The 22,836-nt window shown below is 53.1% G+C and overlaps 1 protein-coding gene across 2 annotated transcripts in view; it reads right to left on the bottom strand.

Moving 5' to 3' along the window:
* Positions 1-22,836, bottom strand: part of ttll7 (tubulin tyrosine ligase-like family, member 7) — a 375,815-nt gene that overhangs the window by 166,882 nt on the left and 186,097 nt on the right. For both annotated transcript variants that reach the window (XM_072510355.1, XM_072510356.1), the window contains exons 4-5: positions 12,567-12,688; positions 2,930-2,997 (exon numbers count right to left, since the gene is read on the bottom strand). In XM_072510355.1, the coding sequence (XP_072366456.1) occupies positions 2,930-2,997; positions 12,567-12,688 (190 nt within the window). The remainder of the gene's footprint in view (positions 1-2,929; positions 2,998-12,566; positions 12,689-22,836) is intronic.

Raw genomic sequence — 22,836 nt, 5'->3', positions numbered from 1 at the left:
ATAAAACCGTGTTTATTTATGAATCCAGTTGACACTTTATAAACCCACAGTAAACATCTTAACAACTATCAACACCAATAATCCCCACAGATACAATATTCTATAAGTAACCCTTCATAACTTTCCTAACAACATCCATAAGACCAAAAGACCCTTTTTACAGAAAGACAGCAGGTTTAAATTTTCTACAGAAACAGGTGTCACTTTGAAATCACCCAAATGAACATTCTTTAGCTTGTAGAGATATCCATACACATCTGCTGGCTTTCACTGCAGCTCTCCACTCTGAAAACAAAACTAAAACACAGAGACACACCAGCGTTTCGCTCAAAGCGAAAGTAAAGGCAGAGTCACAGCTCAGCTCCCCCCACACACTGACATCACTGCAGCTATGTGATAAGCATCCATTTCTTAAAGGTACATCCACGACGGCTATTTGCTAAACATCCATTTCTTAAAGGTACTCCTCTCGCATGACATTAACCTTGACTGGTTTCTCTAGGGTGTTTTAGAGGGCCAGTTAAGAGTCAGCCATATTGTAGTGGGTCTGGAGTCACATGGAGGCCAGACAGGATAAAGACGGCGGACTCCCTTCCTTCAAGGACATCAGTGAAGAAGCCGGGTTTTTTGCAAAAATTCATGATATTTTCATGGTCACCTAGCTTTATAATTCCAGATATACTTTAGTGGAATTCCAATTCCGTGAGCTGCCATGGTGGAATTTGAGCAATGCACCCAGAGTATTTGCCCGGGTCTCTTGGCTTACTGGCCTAGCGAACAGTGCCCCCACACCACCTGGTGACGGGTGCTGGAGAATGCAAGAGCTGGTATCAGCAAGAGGGTGCCCCATCACGCGGGAATAACCTGCAAAGCTCATTGGAGAAGCTCATATATAAAGAATGGGAGAAGTGGAGCATGGATCTGCACGTCGCCCCATTTCCCCACGTGTACAGGGAAAGAGGGAACTCATTAAAATACACGTCTCAATGCTCTTTATTATTCCCCTATCTCTGTGAGGATTAGAAAGGGGCAGAGATTTTGGGTAGCAATTTACAGCCACTTCTCAGTGGAGGTAGGGCCAGAAAATGCAGCAAACCATTCGAAAACCCATTGACTTCGGTGGAACTGGAAAGCCCCACCGATGGGAAGGGCCGGAAAACCCCACCCTTTTGTTACAGCTGAACAGAAGTTTGACTAGACAGCATCTGAAGAAGTGCATTCAGTTGGAGATACCACCCCACAACACGGATATATTGGACTTGCGAGGGATGCAATGCACATTCAGGTAAATGATACTTGGGCTAAAAGGGTTAAATTGTGAGAACAGGTTGGGTGGAAGAAGCCTATGGAGGAATCACAGATCCACAGAATCCCTACAGAGAAGAAGGAGGCCATTCAACCCATTGGGTCTGCACGACGCTCCGAAAGAGCACCCCACCCAATCCACCCCATCCCATAACAGAGCCCCCCCCAGCAGATACCCCCATACAAGAGAGCCCCAACCAGAGACCTCTCATAAGAGAGACCCCCACCAGAGACTGCCACCCGATGAGACGATAAGAGAGCCCATGCATCAGAGATGCCCCCATAAGAGAGACCCCCCCCCCCCCTCAACTGGGGGGGGGGGGGGGGGGGGGGGTGGGGGGGCAGAATTGCATCACGGAGGGGGAGGGCCGTCAACCACCGGGCCTCGCTATCGGGCCGCCCATTTGAGTGGCGGAATCTCTCGCAATCCCTCCAATATGTAAATTTTCACGGCAAGGGGTAGTGAATCGACTCTGGACGCCCCCACCCAGCGCCAGCGCAAATCAGAGGCGATTCATCTCCGGCGGGAGAAAATGGTCTCCCAAGCTGAGAGTCCAGCCCACTGCGCATGATTCTGGTCTCCTTATTTTAGGAGGGACCTTTTTGCTTTGGAGGCAGCTCACGTAAGGTTCGTCAGACTGATCAACAGGCTGTCTTCTGAGGAAAGGTTAAGCAGGTTGGGCCTATATTCATTGGCGTCTAGAGGAGTGAGAGGTGAAAGTACTGAAACAGACAGGATTCCAAGGGGACTTTACAGGGTGGATCCCTTCATGTGGGAACTAGATCTAACATGCACAGCTTCAAAATCAGGGGTCTCCCATTTAAAATGGAGGTGAGGAGAAATCTCTTCACTCAGAAATCCTTCTCACGCCTTCGGATTTCTCTTCCCCAGAGCTTAGTGGAGGCTGAACATATTCCAGGCTGAGTTAGACAGATGTTTGATTGACAAGAGAGTCAAGGGTTATTGGGGAGGCAGTCAGGAGAGTGGACTTCAGGCCACAATCACAGCAGCCATGATCTTGCTGTGGAGCGAAGCCGAGGGGCCTAGTGGTCAACTCCTGTTTAATTTATGTTCCCATGTTTTGAATCTGTTTGCCCGACAGTGCAGAATCATCCAATCAGAAAAGGAAGCGTCTGTTCGCAGTCCAATAACACGGGAGGGTGGATCTTCCTGGGGATGGGTGTGCTGGGCAGGAGATCATGGGGCTATACCCTTCAGGAATAGATCCGGGCAGAGTTTGTAAACCATCATCTGCACATCGCCACTTGCTGTTAAGGTGGGGAATGGCGGGCGGCACGGTGGCGTAGTGGTTAGCACTGCTGCCTACGGTGCCGAGGACCCGGGTTCGATCCCGGCCCCTGTCTGCACGTTCTCCCCGTGTCTGTGTGGGTCTCAACCCCACAACCCAAAGATGTGCAGGTTAGGTGGATTGGCCAGGCTAAATTGCCCTTTAATCGGAAAAAAAAAAGAATTGGGTACTCTAAATTTATTTTTTAAAAGGTGGGGGATTGGGATTTGGCCTACACTCAGGCTGTGTCCACTTCTCACACCCAGCTCACTCAGTAATAAATATTCCAATTGCTGTTACGACGGGAACCTTGCCCAGCAGCCTGAGTCACTTACTTGGCCATGTTCCTTGCCAGACAATCCTTGCGACAAATCTCTCCCATTCCTGGAAAGTGGTTGATCCTCTGCAAGGAAAGGCGGAATAATTATTGGAAACAGTATCGGTGGAGGGTGACTGAGTCAGGTGTTTAGCTCTGCTTCGCCTCACATTGAGGAGTATCGCCAACTCCACAAATTACATCGTCACGTAATGGCCTTCCAAAAACCTCTTTCAATCCCAAAGGAACATGCATAGAAAATAGAAGCAGGAGGAGGCCATTCGGCCCTTCGAGCCTGCTCCGCCATTCATTATGATCGTGGCTGGTCATCAAGTTCAATACCCTGATCCCCCCCCCCCCACTCCCCCATATCCCTTTAGCCCCAAGAGCTACGTTTAATTTCTTCTTGAAATTACACAATGTTTTGGCCTCAACTACTTTCTGTGGTAGCGAATTCCACAGATTCACCGCTCCCTGGGTGAAGAAATTTCTCCTCACACCTCCGTTCTAATTCTCCTTATTCTTAAACTATGACCCCCCTAGTCTGGACTCCCCACCATCGGGAACATTCTTTCTGAATCTACCCTGTTAGAATTGTATAAGTTTCAATGAGATAGCCTCTCAATCTTCTAAACTCCAATGAATAATAATCGCTTATTGTCACAAGTAGGCTTCAATGAAGTTACTGTGACAAGCCCCTAGTCGCCATATTCCTGCGCCTGTTCGGGGAGGCCGGTACGGGAATTGAAACCACGCGGCTGGCCTTGTTTTACATTACAAGCCAGCTGTTTAGCCCACTGTGCTAAGCCAGCCCGGCTCTATGATCCTAACCGGCTTAGTCTCTTCTCATATGACAGTCCCACCATCCCAGGAATCAGCCTGGTGAACCTTCTCTGCACTCCCTGCATAACAAGAACATCCTTCCTCAGATAAGGAGACCAAAACTACACACAATACTCCAGGTGTGGCCTCACCAACGCCCTATATAATTGTCATAAAACTTCCCTATTCCTATTCTTAAATCCTCTCACTATGAGGGCCAACATACCATTTGCCTTCTTTACTGCCTGCTGTACCTGCGCACTTACTTTTAGCGACGGGTACACGAGGAGACCAAGGTCTTGTGGAGTATCCATCTCTCTCTTTACACCCAATCAAATAATCTGCCTTCCTGTGTTTCCAACCAAAGTGGTTAACTTCACATTTATCCACATTATACTGCATCTGCCATGTATGTACCCACTCACTCAGCCTGTCCAAATCTCGCTGAAGCATCTCTGCATCCTCCTCACAGCTCACCCTCCCATCCAACTTTGTATCATCTGCAAATTTGGAGATAATACATTTAGTTCCCTCGGTCAAATCATTAATTTACAATGTGAACAGTTGGGGTCTTAGTCGGATCCCTGCGGGTGCCCCACTAGTCACTACCTACCATTCAGAAAAAGACCCGTTTATTCCAACGTTTTGCTTCCTGTCTGCTAACCAGCTTTCTCTCCGTTTCAAGACACTACCCACAATCCCATGCTCTTTAACTTTACACAGTAATCTGCTATGTGAGACCTTGTCGAAGACCTTCTGAAAGTCTAAATAAACCACATCCACCGGTTCTCCCTGGTCAACTCTACTGGTTACATCTTCAAAGAATTCCAGAAGATTTGTCAAGCATGATTTCCCTTCCGTAAATCCATGCTGACTTTGTCTGGTTACATTGCTGCTTTCCAAATGCTGTGCGATGGTATTCTTGATAATGGACTCTAGCAACTGCCCCAATACCAGTTTTGAGAGAGACAGATCGATTGGTTAACTGGCAGCTGGTGGGCTGGCCAGGAACAGTGTTCTGCCTGACAACAGTCAGTGATTGGTTCCCGTGTATTGCTTTCTGAGAGAACTGGAACTTGGAAGTGAAAGGAACGCTCTCTCACTCTCTCTCTCTCTCCATCTCTCTCTCTCTCTCTCTCCTGCTTGCTGAAGTGAAAGAACAGGCACATCCTCTGCTGTGAACCTGGAATGATGCTGAACCATAAGAGAAGGTAGGCAAACTTGCCACAGAAAACCATCTCAAGTCTAGAAGGAAGAAGTACGCCCTTGTACAAACGGGGTATGGCGCTCGACTCATCGATCGACAGTTCCAACGCGCCACAGCAGAAAAACGCACCAACCTCCTTCAAACAACCGCGCAACCTCAAACAGATCATTGTTTGCAGCAAACGACCCAGCCTTCAGAACAGTGACCACGACACCACACAACCCTGCCATGGCAGTCTCTGCAAGACGTGTAGAGGAAGGAGCAGTGCTCCAAAAGCTAGTGTTTGAAACAAACCAGTTGGACTTTAACCTGGTGTTGTAAGACTTCTTACTGTGCTCACCCCAGTCCAACGCCGGCATCTCCACACCATGGCTACCATCGACACCGCAAACTGCCGGCTCAAAGTGGAGAGGATCTCCAAGAAAATCACTCAACAGCACGGTAGCACAGTGGTTAGCACTGTTGCTTCACAGCGTTCCCCCCCCCCCCCGCTAACAAGGTTGAGCAGCACTTAAACAGCACTTGCACAGCCAACCGCTGTCAGAGGAGAGCTCCGAGGATGTCAAATCGTCGCATGACAGCTGTCAGCCCCGCCCTCCGCCAGCGCAGGGACGTGCACCTCGCTGGGCAACATTAGTGGGCAGGCTTCTGGGGCACAATCTGGTGAGCACCACACAGTCGCTGATACACATCAGGTGGAGGCAGGAACCCCCAGGCGAGACAGCAGTCGGAAGTCTGCCAGATCTCAAGGCCCAAGCTGGGTCTCAGCCAGATGCTGAGCCAGGCTATCCCAGAGCTGATGGAGACGTTAGGGAGTGGCCGGGACATTCAGAGGGAGATGTCGGTGTCACTCTAGCAGATACATAGCCGATTGGAGGAGTCCCAGAGGCTACGGGTGCCGGAGTTGGTGCCGGCAATGCGTGGCACCGAGGCCCACACTGCCAGGGTGGTGACCGCAACGGAGAGCCTGGAGCACGACATCAGCACCATGAGTGAAGGTGTCCAAGGTGTCGCTCAGTCGGTGACGGCTCTCCGTCCCGAGGTGATCCAAGGGCCCTACGGGCACCAAGCGGAGGAAGTGGCGTGGGTGCCAACCCGGACCCGTCCCATGGAGTGGGGTTGGTGGCCACCCGCTCCCCCACTTCCACCCCTCTGATGAGGCCGCGTCTCAAAGTCAGCACACGGGACAGGGCGGTACATTGACAAGTGCATCGGGACCCTCCGGATCCAGAGCCCCCAGAGGTCGCCCGCCGGGGGCATCAAAGCCCACGCGATGGGCCAAGCAGCTGGCTGCCTCCACCTCTGACATGCATCCTGGGGACACACCGAGATAGAGCCCTTGCTACCCTGTGGCAGAGCAAGGAAGGCGAAGCATGTCGAGGGTCACTGAGGACACTGGGGGAGGTGGGGAGAGCATGGGGAGGATAGGTAGGGGGTGAGGAGGGGTGAGGGGGTGGTGGGGAGAGTGGGGTGTTGTTGGACACCTGTGACACATTAAAAACCGTTCACCACAACCAGTATGACGCCTCTGTCACTTTCGTCCGCATTGCAGGCCGACCTCTGAACCCCTGGCCCATCTCCCCAGATATCCCCCCCCACCCACTTCCCGGGCACACAAAGTACAGGTGATGGGTGTGAGCGAGCACTCAGCAGACAGGGAGGCATCAGACTGTGGCCTAGTTTGAGGAGCACCCGTGCCCAGCTCTCTGCGGGTTATCATCACCCCCCTTGCCCTTGATAGTGGCCCACTGACAGTGCCAACACAGTCCCAGCACTCTGGAGTGACTTAACACATACCCTGGGAGGGGGTACAATGGTGGGAGGGGTGTGGGGAAGGTAGCCATGATGGACCGGGCCTTGCTCCCGGTGAAGCAGGCGAGTATGAGAGCCTTCCTGGCCGTCCGAGCTTGCCGGACCCTCACCGCCGTGTGTTCTGCAGCCTCTGGCTGGTCCACCCCAGGATAGACCTGCAGCCCCTGAGGCCCCTCCTCCTCCTCCTCCTCCTCCTCGGAGGTGGCCACATGTTCCTCATCCCCCATCTCCAGCACGTCGCCCCGCTGCTGTGCCAGGTTGTGAAGGACAAAGCAGACCACCACAATGCGGGAGAGCCTCTGGTGGGTGTACTGGTCCACCACAATGCGGGAGAGCCTCTGGTGGGTGTACTGGTGGGTGTACTGCAGGGCACCACCGGACCGATCGACACATCGGAAGCACAATTCGAGCAGTCCGGTGCACCATTCAATGACTGCCTGGGTGGTCACATGGGCCTCATTGTATCGGGTCACCGCTTCGGTCGCCGGCCTCCGTACTGGCATCAATACCCAGGCCCTCAGCGGGTACCCCTTATCCCCCAAAAGCCAACCGACCATCCTGGGATGCACTCCTGGCCAGAGAGGGCCCCCTCAATGGACCCCAGACCGTATACATCAGACACCCGCACAGACCTTCACCTGGACCGGGCCCTGGTCCCCTCCCCGTGGACCTCATCCATCCTCCTGCCGTGGACATGTCCCCGGAGCTGTGTCCCATCCCCTGGGTGTTCGGATGCTGGCTTCTACATGTGTGGTGTTGCCTCCCGCAGTGTCCAGGCATCAAGGTGCGACTGGGATGCTGGGCAATAACTCCCACACGCTACATGGCCCACTCACGGGAATCCATTTGGGTTGTGTCACTTAACCACCATTGGCAATTCAGCAATCGCCCGCAGCCGCCTGGGTTGTGGGTGGGGCAGATGGCCAGGGACATGGGGTTGCCCCCGGAACGGGTACACACGATCCAGGGGTTGGCATGATGGAGTCACGCGCATGGTTGCCCCCCCCCCCCTAGTGGCCTGCTCTCTCCTCCTGTGGCGGCCCACCCGAGCCGAGGGTGCCCCCCCCCCCACCCAAAGGTGCCCAACCCCCACCCCCCGCCGAGCACTGGGGCGCACCCAGCGTTCCCAGGCTTCACGCCTACGAGCAAAGATGGCGACTCACCTCTTCGGCTCCTGGCAGTAGCCCTTCTGCCAAGTTCACGTTGGCACAAGGAAGTGCTGAGGGTTTTGGCCAAGGGTGGTATTAGGGGCAGGTACAGGCTTGGAGGGCCGAAGGGTTCTGTTCCTGTAATGTATTGTTCTTTGTTCTTTGATTACTAATCAGCACCAGCGTTAACACTTGCTGGGGAGGCCACAGAATGACGGGAGGCCGTTGGATATGCGGTGGCTCCCGTTAATAGTACGGAAATAGGGCGTGAGTGGCGATAATTGGTTTCTCGCCACGCTACGCCGAGATCCCAATTCCGCCCACGGGAACGGGCCGGTCGCACCGCAAACTGTTTGGCGCCTGCCGGGCTTCTTGTTTGTGGCCCCTCCCGCTATTCACCGGCCTCGTGTCGCTCTCGCTCGCTCGCAACGAGGCCGGAGAATGGCGCCATTTTCTTTCTCTTTCCGATACCCTGTCCCCTCTGTGTTGTATGTCTGTGTGTAGAGAGGGGGGGTGGTCAGGAAGTGGGGGGGGGGTTGGGAAGGAGGTATTAGATAGTTACATTTTCTGTCCGTTTAATTATAATACTGTAGATAATAGGAGGTTACGTGCGTTAAAGTTACAAACCTGGTGACTGCAGTTTATTGGCTCAAACAAGGCCTGGGGCGTGTTAAACAAAATCTAATTACACCCGAGTTGCGAATCCGGGTCAAGAGGGGCTGGAATTGACACCGCATTAGCCCGGCAGGTCGTGACAACGTGGGGAGTAAATGGAAAGGTGGAATGGAAACACAGAGGGGACAGGGTATCGGAAAGAGAAAGAAAATGGCGCCATTCTCCGGCCTCGTTGCGAGCGAGCGAGAGCGACACGAGGCCGGTGAATAGCGGGAGGGGCCACAAACAAGAAGTCCGTGACAGCGGTTGGAGAGACTGGCTGAGGCCGAACAGCCGCAATGTGCAACCAATGATCAAACGCCCTTTATTCAAAAACATTTCGCAGGGGATTACTGCCAATCACCGCCAGCATTTCAACTAAAAAACAAAGTGCCGTATCTGCAACAGCGACGCATGTTGTTAAATATTGTGACACAAATCAGGAGTTATGGACACAGCACAATTGATGAACAGGCATGCTAGTTAAATGTTAACATTGTGAGGAATGAATAGGTTTGAACAGGGAACATTTTAAGCGAGGATTGGATATAATTTGCTGACGAGATTAAAGGCGAGAAAGCAAAGCAGTGCTGCCCCCAGGTGGCGGCGGACAGTGGTGCAGGTCAAATTTCTCCAGCAGACAGGATTCACGTCAGGGAGAGTCCCCACGCTTTCCACTCCTGCACTGCTACCCAGTGGCCAGCTGCTGCAGTGCGTCGGGCAAAGGGGCAAGTGACAAGAGGCTCAGGGTTGGCTGCACATTGCACGGCTGCTGAGGCCACTGGTGCTCATTGCAACAAACACTTGCACACGTGTCGCCACTGATGCCGAAAAACATCCCAAGGTGCCCCCCACAGAGGGGTGACATCGAGTCACAAAAGGAGGTGTTAAGGTAGGTGGCCGAAGAACTGGGTGAAGGGGGGCTGAAGGAGCTTCTTACGGGACCAACTCACCGAACCTCCTTTGACAACACCTTCCAAACCAGCGACCTCTATCGCCGAGAAGGGCAAAGGCACCAGATGCATGCGCACCAGGACCACCTGTAAACCTCCCTGCAAGCCACGCTCCATCCTGACCTGGAGCTATATCGCCGATACCGCACATGGACTGCAGCGGTTCCAGAAGGCAGCTGATTGGGCGGCACGGTAGCACAGTGGTTAGCACTGTGGCTTCACAGCGCCAGGGTCCCAGGTTCGATTCCCGGCTTGGGTCACTGTCTGTGCGGAGTCTGCACGTTCCTCCCGTGTCTGCGTGGGTTTCCTCCGGGTGCTCCGGTTTCTTCCCGCAAGTCCCGAAAGACGTGCTGTTAGGTCATTTGGACTTTCTGAATTCCCCCTCTGCGTACCCGAACAGGCGCCGGAATGTGGAGACTGGGGGCTTTTCACAGTAACTTCATTGCAGTGTTAATGTGAGCCTACTTGGGACAATAAAGATTATTACACCGCCACCTTCTTTCTCAAGAGCAATTAGAATGAAAATGAAGTGAAAATCACTTATTGTCACTAGTAGGCTTCAAATGAAGTTACTGTGCCCCTCGTCGCCACATTCCGGCGCCTGTTCGGGGAGGCTGGTACGGGAATCGAACCGTGCTGCTGGCCTGCCTTGGTCTGCTTTAAAAGCCAGCTCTTTAGCCCTGTGTGCTAAACCTGTGTCCATAACTCCTGATTTGTGTCACAATATTTAACAACATGCGTCGTGTTGCAGATACGGCACTTTGTTTTTTAGTTGAAATGCTGGAGGTGATTGGCAGTAATCCCCAGGGTGCTAAACAAATGGCCTAACCAGCGATGGCCACATCCCAGAAACAAGTTTTTTTTTAATCTCTGGGAGGGATGGTGATGGGAATTCTGGAAGATGCCGAGACCCAGGAGATGAGGAACCACATGTCCCCCACAGACTCAGGTTTGGAACGGCTGCAAGAAACAAAAATAGCAACGGAGAGGAGAGATTGGGTTGACTGGAATAACTGGATTCCACACACGCCCCTGTGGCTGTTCTAGCTTAAGGAGATTGCATAAGGATGCGAGGGTGGGTATGGTCCAGGTTTACCTCCCAGTCTGTGGCTGATCAGGTAACCTTAATGAGGAGCTATTGGCATGTTCCTCAACCACCCACCATGCCACCGCACGCACCCCCCACCCCAACCAACAGAACCCCCTCACCACCCCCACCCCCACCCCATGTAAGGGTGCACAGTTGACCTCGGCCCAATGAGTGGAAATTGGGTAAGGAGAAGGTGTGGCCTGACTGTGATGTAACGCCCAATGGCAATGGGCGCTCGTACCCCTGCAGCAGAACGTTGTGGGTTCAGGTCTGGCTTCGGAGACTTGATTTCAAACTCTAGGCTAGCACTCCAGTGCGAGTACTGCTGCACTGTTACAGGTACATAAAGACATAGAAGATCGGAGCAGGAGGAGGCCTTTTGGCCCTTCGAGCCTGCTCCGCCATTCATCACGATCATGGCTGATCATCCAACTCAATAGCCTAATCCTGCTTTCTCCCCAAAGCCTTTGATCCCATTCTCCCCGAGTGCGATATCCAGCCGCCTCTTGAATATATTCAATGTTTCAGCATCAACTACTTCCTGTGGTAATGAATTCCAGAGGCTCACCACTCTCTGGGTGAAGAAATGTCTCCTTATCTCTGTCCGAAATGGTTTACCCTGAATCCTCAGACTGTGACCCCTGGTTCTGGACACACCCATCATTGGTAACATCTTCCCTGTATCTACCCTGTCTAGTCCTGTCAGAATTTAATAAGTCTCTGTGAGATCCCCAGGTGCCATCCTTCACTTTTGATGTTCAACAGTGATCCCAACTGGCATCTCAGATGGACTTTCCTTCACGGTTTGAAGACAACGCTGCCCCCGCCAATAGTTATCGCTGAGCCGACATCGTCAAAATACATCATCTGATGACTTATCTCATTGGTGTCGGTGGTAGCTTGCTGTGCAGTGACTGAACAGTGACGATGCCTCAGAAATATTTCATTGACTGTAGAAGACATTGGGACGTCCTGATGTAATGAAGGTGCTGTACTAACGGAAGTCTTTCTTTCCCTCCACTACTAACCAGTCCAATAAACCTCTGATCTCCAGAGGGGGAGTTTGCTGGTTGTACCCCACTTAAACCTGCTTCCGCCACCCTTTCAGAGATTTCAGGATTCTAACAGATGATGGTATAAGGAGCGAGTGCCTCGCTCGGCCATTTTAGAGGCTGTTAAGAGTTGAACACATTGCTGAGGGTCTTGAGTCACATGTAGGCCAGACCAGGTAAGGTCGGCAGACTTCCTTCCCTGAAGGAGTAAACCAGATGGGCTTTTTGAGAGCTGTCATGGCCGCCATCACTGAAGATGGTTTAGCACAGGGCTAAATCGCTGGCTTTGAAAGCAGACCAAGGCAGGCCAGCAGCACGGTTCAATTCCCGTACCAGCCTTCCCGAACAGGTGGCGGAATGTGCCGACTAGGGGCTTTTCACACTAACTTCGTTTGAAGCCTACTTGTGACAATAAGCGATTTTCATTTCATTTCATTTTTCATTCAATTCCAAATTTATTAATTAATTACATTTAAATTCCACCAGTTGCATGGTGGGATTTGAACCGGGTGTCCCAGAGCATCAGCCTGGCCCTCTGGATTAGTAGCCGGTGACGTTCCCATTGCACCACCGTCTCCCCCAACACGTGTTGTGCAAGAGAGGGCAAACCAGGGTCAACGTGTCCACCAAACAGCTGAGCTTCTCTCAACTCACATGTCAACCCAACAGCTGACCAAAGATCGAGAGAGGCCAGCCACCTCTTTGAGGATTTCCGAGGGTACGCGAACGACGCTAGCCTGGAGTTTGAAACCACACAACTGATTCCCACTTGGACGGGAGTCAGGAAGGAAACTGGTGCCCGTCGAGCGGTGTCCCGGCAGGAATCAGCACCTCACAGAATGGAGAAGTGAAGAGTGAAGGTTGGGAGGAAAGGCAATAAAAAAACGGCAAAGCAATCTGATATCTCAGCCCCCTCACCTGATAGTTCCTCAGATCGGCAATCCTCTCCTGCTGCACAGCTGTATCATTCCAGATCAGATTGGCAGTGTCATCTTCCTCTCGCGCTCGAGCAAATCCTGCTTCCATTATCGCTAAACGCACTGCAAAATAAAATCAACAGTGGCCTCTTATTGTCAGTCAGTCAGCTGACGGCTGCACTCAGCAAGGGTGAGGAGAGTATACCTACGCTGTCATCCATACCAGTGACGTAGCTAATTTAAACATCTCATCCCTTTGATTAAATCTCTCCCTGACCTCCCCCCTCTGACCAAGGGTCCTCCAGCACCACCCCCCAAACCCTCTCCCTCTACCATCTAGAAGGCCAAGTGCAGCAGACACATGGGAACACCATGTTACCCTCGAAGTCGCTCACCATCCTGATTTAGAACATACAGTACAGAAGGAGGCCATTCGGCCCATCGAGTCTGCACCGACCCACTTAAGCCCTCACTTCCACCCTATCCCCGTAACCCCTCATAATTTTGTAGACCTCTATCAGGTCGCCCCCTCAACTTCCGTCGTTCCAGTATAAACTCGGTTTGTTCTCATTGGAACGACGGAGGTTGAGGGGAGACCTGATAGAGGTCTACAAAATTATGAGGGGCATAGACAGAGTGGATAGTCAGAGGCTTTTCCCCAGGGTAGAGGGGTCAATTACTAGGGGGCATAGGTTTAAGGTGCGAGGGGCAAGGTTTAGAGGAGATACACGAGGTAAGTTTTTTACACAGAGGGTAGTGGGTGCCTGGAACTCGCTGCCGGAGGAGGTGGTGGAAGCAGGGACGATAGTGACGTTTAAGGGGCATCTTGACAAATACATGGATAGGATGGGAATAGAGGGATACGGACCCAGGAAGTGAAGAAGATTGTAGTTTAGTCAGGCAGCATGGTCGGCACGGGCTTGGGGGGCCGAAGGGCCTGTTCCTGTGCTGTACTTTTCTTTGTTCTTTGTTCAATCTTTTTGGACACTAAGGGCAATTTAACATGGCCAATCCAGCAAACCTGCACATCTTTGGACTGTGGGAGGAAACCGGAGCACCCGGAGGAAACCCACGCACACACGGGGAGACGTGCAGATTCCGCACAGACAGTGACCCAGCGGGGAATCGAACCTGGGACCCTGGCGCTGTGAAGCCACAGTGCTATCCACTTGTGCTACCGTGCTGCCCTAGATTTGGAAATCTATCGCCATTCCTTCACCGTTGCTGGGTTAAAATCCTGGAACTCCCTCCCTAACAGCACAGTGGGTACACCTACACTACAGGGACTGCAGGGAATGAAGACGTCAGCACACCACTGTAATGATATGTATAATGCAAGGAGTGTAAAGGGTTAACAAGATGATGTTCATGTATCTAAACACTAGATGGCACCATAGAGTAGTCATATAAATATACGGGGCGGAATTCTCTGATAATGGGGCCATGTCCCCACGCCCGCGGGAAAACAGGCGCGAAACACTCTGGACTTACCTGGAAAAAGTCCAGAGTGATTCTCCGTCTTGCAGGGGGCTAGCAGGGTCTCGGAGTGCTCCACGCAGCTCCGGCTGCCGATACGGGGCCCTGCACGCCAGGCCAGGGGACCGTGCAACATGGCGGTCCCACACAGCGGACCGGCACCGAGAATATAGGCCCCCCCCCCCCCACCGAGATCACGCGCCCCCGATCACGAGCCTGGCTGTCCTGCAGGTACACCCCCCCCCCCCGGGTGACAGATCCCCCCGCTCCCCACCAGGGCGGCCGCGGACCGAGGCGGGAACTCGGCCAGTTGCCGGCAGAGAATCGCCGCGGGGGACTCTTTCAATGGCGGCAATTCTCCGGTCCCCGATCGCGGGTCTGAGGCCCAATTCTCTCCCCCCCCCCCCCACGCCGAGCGCGATTGAGGCACAGAGGCTCAGAGAATCCTGGCTACCGTGCCTCCGAGATTGCTGAGAGAAGTTTGACAGAAGGTGTTAGAGAAGTTTCGGAGAAAGGTAGACGCCCCGCCGGGCCACATTTCTGCCTCGACCCGTCGCCGGGATTCTCCGTTACGCCGGACGGTCTATGGGGTTTCCCATTGTGGGGCAGCCCCGCGCCGTCGGGCGCCGGGAAAACGGAGACTCCTGCCGGATATTCGGGTGTATTTGAGAGATATTATCGATTTCTGTAGTGCAGGTCTAATACAGTTCTTTCCTCAGCTATTACTTAGTAATATGTGCGAATCAATTAAAGTCGTGAAAATAAACTAGCTCTGTTTGAAACATATAGCTTGATGTTCTTTGTCAGCACGACGACTTTCAGCCACCTCGAGGGACTTCACAAGGAACATCACAACCACGGGCCTAGCGAATGACAGACACCCACATCCCAACAACAAATGGAAATAGAGAACCAAAACCTTGGTCAGTGAGGTAGGTTTTAACGAGTGCCTGGCAGATCGAGAAACAAGTGCACATAATACAGGATATATATTACAAATCTACACGCAAGGGTTCAGTCTGTTAAAGAGACAAGAGCTGGGTACGACAGGTCAAATAGTTCCCAAGTTGAATGTATGACTTACACTGGGTTAGTCAATCCACCTCCGCATCTTTGGGGGCCGAGCCCCAACCGTAAGGGGCTAGGCCGGCGGCGGATGAATTTCCGCCCCGCCAGCTGGCGGAAAAGGCCTTTGGTGCCCCGCCAGCTGGCACGGAAATGACACCTCCGGGCGGCGCATGCGCGGTGGAGGGAGTCTCTTCTGCCTCTGCCATGGTGGAGACCATGGCGGAGGCGGAAGGGAAAGAGTGCCCCCACGGCACAGGCCCACCCGCGGATCGGTGGGCCCCGATCGCGGGCCAGGCCACCGTGGGGGCACCCCCCGGGGCCAGATCCCCCCCCCCAGGACCCCGCGCCGCCTTGTCCCGCCGGTAAGGTAGGTGGTTTAATCTACGCCGGCGGGACAGGCATTTTAGCGGCGGGACTTCGGCCCATCCGGGCCGGAGAATCGCTTGGGGGGAGGGGCCCACCAACCGGCGCGGCGCGATTCCCGCCCCCGCCGAATATCCGGTGGTGGAGAATTCGGCAACTGGCGGGGGCGGGTTTCACGCCAGCCCCCGGCGATTCTCCGACCCGGCGGGGGGTCGGAGAATCTCGCCCCTCAAATGCACAGGAAATGCTCCACCTAGTGGCGTGGGACAAATAAACACAGTCTTTGTCAAATCACAATGGGTGAGAGTGCGGGAAGGACAGGCAGGTACCACAGGTCCCGGATCCCAGCAGTAACTCTGCCGTCCCCCAGACGTCCGCGCGTGCCCCACCAGAGTTGGCAGAGTCCAGAGTGCATGGGAGCAACAGATATTCCTCACTTTGGCCACATTTTCCACTTGCTCCTTGCTGCCAGAACGTCTAATGCTCAACAAATACGACAGTCAGAATGCTCCCCCACCCCCTGCTCCCTCCCACCCCCCACAGCCCACCATCGTAGAACTCACTGACCCATTCTCTGTCCCCCTAAGTAAGGTAAAGTATCACGTTTTTTGTAAACAGTCTATCTTTGAGAGTCCAAGACAATTCTCCCGGTGACACAAAGCAATTTACCCAACGTGGCAGGTGGCGGACACCCAGGTGGAATGAAAGAACTGCATTTGTACAGCACCTTCCACGTCCTCGAGGCAGCCCAAGGAGCTCCTCGGAAGATTAAGTGCTTTGTAAGCGTCCTCACTGTTTTATATCTCATCCCAAAAGACAGTGGGTGGGATTTTCCGGTCCGCCAGCCGCCTATTTCTCGGCCGTTCGCTGGCGGCGTGGTTCCATCTTCCCGCCACTTGTCAATGGGATTCCCCATTGTGAACACCCCCACGTCGCCGCGAATCCCACTGGCGGGGGTGCGCTGCCGACGGGAAATCCGATTCCCAACAACCGGAGAAATCCGCCCAGCATCTCCGACAGCGCAGCATTCCCACAGCACAGCCCTGGAGTGTCAGCCCGGGCCTGTGCGCTCAGGTCTCCACGGAGTGAGGCTCAAATCTGCAATGCCTTGGCTCAGAGGTGGGACAATGGTTGGCGGCGAATGCACACTGCCTCCTGATTATAATGGCAGCAAAGGAGACTGCTCAGCACCTGAGCAACCGGCACGGCGCAGACTGAGGGCTGGCCTGGTATTACAGCAGAGAATCCACCCCTCAATCCACATCACCAAAACAAAACCCGTCATCCATAACCCTCCTGTTTTTGGGGAGCTCGCTGCGTGCAAATTGGTTGCCGTGCTTTCTGCATTAGAACAGTGAAGACTCTTCAAAAGCGCTTGGGCTGTCCTGAGAAAGTGAAAGGCGCGATATGAATCATCGAATCTACGGATGGTTCCAGGACAGGAGAAGGCCGTTCGGCCCTTCACGTCTGTACTGATCTCTGAGTGTACAATTTACCTCATGCCATTCCCCCGTAACCTTACACATTCTTCATTTTCAGATCATTCCTTCTTGAATCTCTGAATTGAACCCGCCTCCAACATTCTCTCAGGCAGCGCACTCCAGATCTTAGCCATGTGCTGCGTAGGAATGTTTTTCTCTCATGTCGCCATTGCTTCTGTTGCCAACTATCGTAAATCTGCGCCCTCTCGTTCTCAATCCTTCCACCAAGGTGAACAGTTTCTCCCCGTCTCCTCTGTCCAGGCCCCTCAGGATTTTGGACACCTCGATCAAATTTCCCCTCAACCTTCTCTTCTCCAAGGAAAACAGTCCCAACTTCTCCGGCCCATCAGAGATTGGTTGCAGCTCAGAAAGAGGCCATCCAGCTCATCATGTCCTTGTCAGCTCTCTGCAAGTCCAAATTAGCTCATCCCGCGTCCCGACCCTTTCCCACAGCCCCCCTCTCTTCAGGTGCCTGTCCCATTCGGCCCTTCGAGCCCGCTCCGCCATTCATTATGATCATCCAACTCAATAGCCTAATCCCGCTTCCCCCCCCCCCCCCCATATCCTTTGATCCCCTTTGCCCCAAGTGCCATATCTAACTGCTTCTTGAAAACATACAATGTTTTGGCCTCAACTACTTCCTGTGGTCACAAATTCCACAGGCCGACCACTCTCTGGGTGAAGAAGTTTCTCCCCATCTCTGTCCCAAACGGTCCTAAATCCCTATCCTCAGACTGTAACCCCTGGCTCTGGACACACCCACCATCAGGAATATCCTTCTTGCATTAACCCTGTCCAGTCCTGTTAGAATTTTATAGGTTTCTACGAGATCCCCCCCTCATTCTTCTAAACTCCAGCGAGAACAACCCGAACAGATTCAATCTCTCCTCATACGTCTGTCCCGCCATCCCAGGAATCAGTCTGGTAAACCTTCGCTGCACTCCCTCTGGAGCAAGAACATCCTTCCTCAGATAAGGAGACCAAAACTGCCCACAATACTCCAGGTGTGGCCTCACCAAGGCCCTGTACAACTGCAGCGACACATCCCTGCTCCTGTACTCGAATCCTCTCGCTATGAAGGCCAACACACCACTTGCAGGCTCTTTTGCCAATTAACAAATTGGTGTCGTCTGATTCTCGACCCCTCTGCCGATGGAAGCAAATGCAAGTCTTTTCGTTAATTTTCAGTCGCCTGTGCTGATATTTTGAAGTTAGTGATAAAATCTTGATTCTTGGACTTCCGGGTGCGGCTATGCAGAGCTAGGTCTCATATTCGGCAGCTCCTGCTTGGAACGGACTTTTGGGCTCTTTTACAGGGCCCCCACGGCATTTGTTTGACATTTCCCGGTGTGGGAAGAAGGCTGCAATATTCCCCCGACAGTGTCCCCCAGGAAGGGTATGTCTCTGGGTTGCCAGACACGGCATAAACAGTAAAAGATTTGGCTGCAACTGCAGGATAAACAGGGCCTCTTCCAGCATGCAGGCGGGGGAAGGGCAAGCTTAAAGCTGCAAGCTGACCTGAGGGCCTGTATCAAAAGTGAATTCTAGCAGCAGAGGGAACAACTGTGAAAAGACCTCATCAAGGCCACTGAAGGGACTTCCGGTTGCGGTGATGCCGAGCTAGCCGCACGCTTCGGCGGCTCCAGCTCCGATGGACCTTCGGGCTCTTTTAAGAGCCCCAACGGGGAATTTTTCGACTACGCAACCCAGTGTGGGGTGTGTGAGAAGGGAGTCCCCCCAAACGAAGGAGGAAAAAACCGGCGGCGGCGGCTGCAGCGCGAGGAATCGTCGACCAAAGGGTCAGAAAGAGAGAAGTACAAGATGGCGGCGGAGAAAGCGCAGGCGACATGGGGGCCTGAGCAGGATGAAATTGTGAGACGGTGCGTGGAGCTGCTGAAGAGGGAGGTGCTGACCCCGTTCCTACAGGCAATTGAGGGGCTCAAGGAGACATTAAAGACCCAGGAGACAGAGCTCCGCGTGGTGGAGCAGAAGGTGACAGATATTGAGGACGAGATCCTGGGCCTGGCGGTTAAGACACAGACGCACGAGGCACTTCATAAAAAGTGTACTGAAAGGATCGAAGCCCGAGAAAATGGAGCGCGAAGGAAGAACCTTCGGATACTGGGTCTCCCTGAGGGTGTGGAAGGAGTGGACTGTGGAGCGTACGCAAGTACGATGCTGAGCTCACTGATGGGTGCTGAGGCCCCTACGGGCCCCTTGGAGGTGGAGTGGGCAAATCAGATTCCGGCGAGAAGACCAAAAGCGGGAGAACCACCCAGGGCGATAATCGTGCGATTTTACCGCCTTAAGGATAGAGAAGAGGTCCTGAGATGGGCTAAAAAGGTGCGGAGTTGCAGATGGGAGAATGCAGTGGTACGGGTATACCAGGATTGGAGTGCGGAGGTGGCGAGAAGAAGGGCGAGCTTCAACCGAGCCAAAGAGGTGTTGCATAAAAGGAAGGTGAAGTTCGGGATGCTGCAGCCGGCAAGACTATGGGTCACGTATCAGGAGAGACACCATTATTTCGAGACGGCGGAGGAAGCATGGACCTTCATCAAAGAAGAGAAATTGGATCGGAACTGAGGGACTGATGCTGCAGGAAATGTTATTGTTAATGTTATGGTTGAAGTTAATTGAGAAGTAAATTGGGAAGGGGGAAGACATTGGGGAAATGTGGGCGCCGGTGAGGGGAGAAAGACGGGACATAGTTGGAGAATGGGGAAGGGGAGGGGGAGGGGAAAGGGAGCTGCGCCATAAGAGGCGGGTCAGGTAAAGGGATGTTCCCGCGCCAGAAAGAATAAGGCGGGAAGACAGGCGCAAGGCGGATGGGAGTTCCCCACACGGTGGGGTCGAGGAGTGAGCAGGAGTAGCCGGGGTCAGTTGAAGTCAGCTGACTTACGGAAGTAATATGGGGGGAGCAATCATGCTAGAAAGAGATCTAGCGGGGAGGGGGGAGGGAGGGGAAGGGGGGGGGGACACCCCAATACGGTGCCGGAAGAAGGCCGGCAGCGGCCAAGGTACTTAAGGGGTTTATGGACCAAATGGGGGGAGTGGATCCATGGCGATTTCTTAGACCTAGGGCTAGGGAGTTTTCCTTCTTCTCCCATGTCCATAAAGTGTACTCCCGGATAGATTTTTTTGTTTTGGGAAGGTCGTTGATCTCTAGGGTGGAAGAAGCTGAGTACTCAGCCATAGCGGTTTCGGATCATGCCCCACATTGGGTGGACCTGGAATTAGGAGAGGAAAGGGAGCAGAGAACACTCTGGCGATTAGATGTGGGACTGATGGCGGATGAGGGAGTGTGTGCAAGAGTGCGGGGGTGTATTGAGAGATACCTGGAGGTCAATGACGACGGCGAGGTCCCTGTGGGAGTGGTATGGGAAGCACTAAAAGCGGTGGTCAGAGGAGAGCTGATCTCCATTGTGGCCCACAAAAGGAAAACAGAGGCCAAGGAAAGGGAAAGATTACTGGGGGAGATTTTAAGGGAGGATAGGGAATTTGCAGAGACCCCGGAGGAGGAATTGTACAGGGAGAGGAGACGACTCCAGACGGAATTTGACCTTCTGACCACCAGAAAGGCGGAGGTACTGTGGAGGAAGGCACAGGGGAGGAGGTATGAATATGGGGAAAAGGCTAGTCGCCTGTTGGCTCATCAATTGCGAAAGAGGGCAGCAGCGAGAGAGATAGGAGGAATTAGAGACGAAAGGGGAGACACGGTGCGAAGGGCAGGAAAGATAAATGAGGTGTTCAAGACCTTCTATGAGGAACTGTATAGGTCTCAACCCCCAGAGGGAGAGGAGGGGATGCGGCAGTTCCTGGACCAATTGAGGTTCCCGAAAGTGGAGGAGCAGGCGGTGGCAGGCCTGGGGGCACCGATTGGGGTGGACGAGGTTATTAAGGGACTGGGAAGCATGCAAGCAGGGAAGGCCCCAGGACCAGACGGGTTCCCGGTGGAGTATTACAGAAAATATGTGGACTTGTTGGCCCCGTTGATGGTGAGGACGTTCAATGAGGCCAGGAAAGGGGGGACTCTATCCCCGACGATGTCGGCGGCGAATATATCGTTAATTTTGAAGAGGGATAAAGATCCGTTGCAGTGCGGGTCCTATAGACCCATTTCATTATTGAACGTGGACGCCAAATTGTTGGCAAAGGTACTGGCATCGAGGATAGAGGACTGTGTCCCGGGGGTGGTGCACGAAGACCAGACAGAGTTCGTAAAAGGGAGACAACTGAATGTTAACGTGCGACGACTATTAGGGGTGATAATGATGCCCCCAGTGGAGGGGGAGGCAGAGATAGTGGCGGCAATGGACGCAGAGAAGGCATTTGATAGGGTGGAATGAGAGTATTTATGGGAAGTGTTAAGGAGATTTGGGTTTGGGAACGGGTTTATTAGCTGGGTTAGACTTCTTTATGGGGCTCCAACGGCAAGCGTAGTTACAGGTCGACATAGATCGGAGTATTTCCGACTATATAGGGGAACAAGACAGGGATGTCCGCTGTCTCCATTGTTGTTCGCGTTGGCAATTGAACCTCTGGCCATGGCGTTGAGAGACTCCAGGAAATGGAGAGGGGTGATTAGAGGGGGAGAAGAACACCGAGTCTCGTTATACGCGGATGACCTATTGTTATACGTGTCGGACCCAGCGGGGGGGGATGATAGAGGTTATGCAAATTTTGAGGGGGTTCGGGGATTTCTCGGGGTATAGGCTAAACATGGGGAAGAGTGAATTATTTGTGATACATCCAGGGGACCAGAGTAGAGAGATAGAAGGCTTGCCTCTAAGGAAAGTGGAAAGAAACTTCCGATACCTGGGGATTCAGATCGCTAGGAGCTGGGGAACCTTGCACAGACTTAATCTGACACGGTTGGTAGAACAAATGGAGGAGGACTTCAAGAGGTGGGACATGCAGCCTCTATCGCTGGTGGGCAGGGTGCAAGCAATTAAGATGATGGTCCTCCCGAAGTTCTTATTTGTATTTCAATGTCTCCCTATACTAATCACCAAGACCTTTTTTAATAAAACAGACAGGAGCATCACGAGCTTCGTGTGGGCAGGGAAAGTTCCGAGAGTAAGGAGGGGGTTCCTTCAGCGTAGTAGGGACAGAGGAGGATTGGCACTACCGAACTTGGGCGATTACTATTGGGCCGTCAATGTGGCAATGATACGTAAATGGATGATGGAGGGTGAGGGAGCGGCGTGGGAAAGACTGGAGAGAAAGTCCTGTAAAGGGACGAGTTTAGAGGCGCTGGTGACGGCGCAGCTACCGATCTCACCTAAAAAGTTTACCACAAACCCGGTGGTGGCGGCAACATTGAATATCTGGGGACAGTGGAGGCGACAGAGAGGGGTGCGGGGAGCCCTGGTGGGGTCCCCAATCAGGAACAACCATAGGTTCGCCCCAGGAAGAATGGATGGAGGATTTCAGAGCTGGTACCAGTTGGGAATTAGGAGGGTGGGACATTTATTTATAGATGGGACTTTTGCGAGCTTGGGAGCATTGGAGGAAAAGTATAAGTTACCCCGGGGAAATTTCTTGAGATATATGCAGGTGAGGGCGTTTACTAGACAACAGGTGAGGGAATTTCCGTTGCTCCCGACACAGGGGATACAGGACAGGGTGCTTTCAGGGGTGTGGGTCGGAGAGGGCAAGGTGTCAGAGATTTACCGAGAGATGAGGGAAGAGGGGGAGGAGTCGGTGGGCGAACTAAAAGGAAAGTGGGAAGAAGAACTAGGGGAGGAGATAGAGGAGGGTATTACATAGAACATACAGTGCAGAAGGAGGCCATTCGGCCCATCGAGTCTGCACCGACCCACATTAATCCCTCACTTCCACCTTTTCCCCGCAACCCAATAACCCCTCCCAACCCTTATGGAC

Source organism: Scyliorhinus torazame, chromosome 7, assembly GCF_047496885.1.
Source record: "Scyliorhinus torazame isolate Kashiwa2021f chromosome 7, sScyTor2.1, whole genome shotgun sequence".
In the NCBI taxonomy this organism is placed as follows: Eukaryota; Metazoa; Chordata; class Chondrichthyes; order Carcharhiniformes; family Scyliorhinidae; genus Scyliorhinus; species Scyliorhinus torazame.
This window is presented reverse-complemented; position numbering and strand designations above follow the sequence as displayed.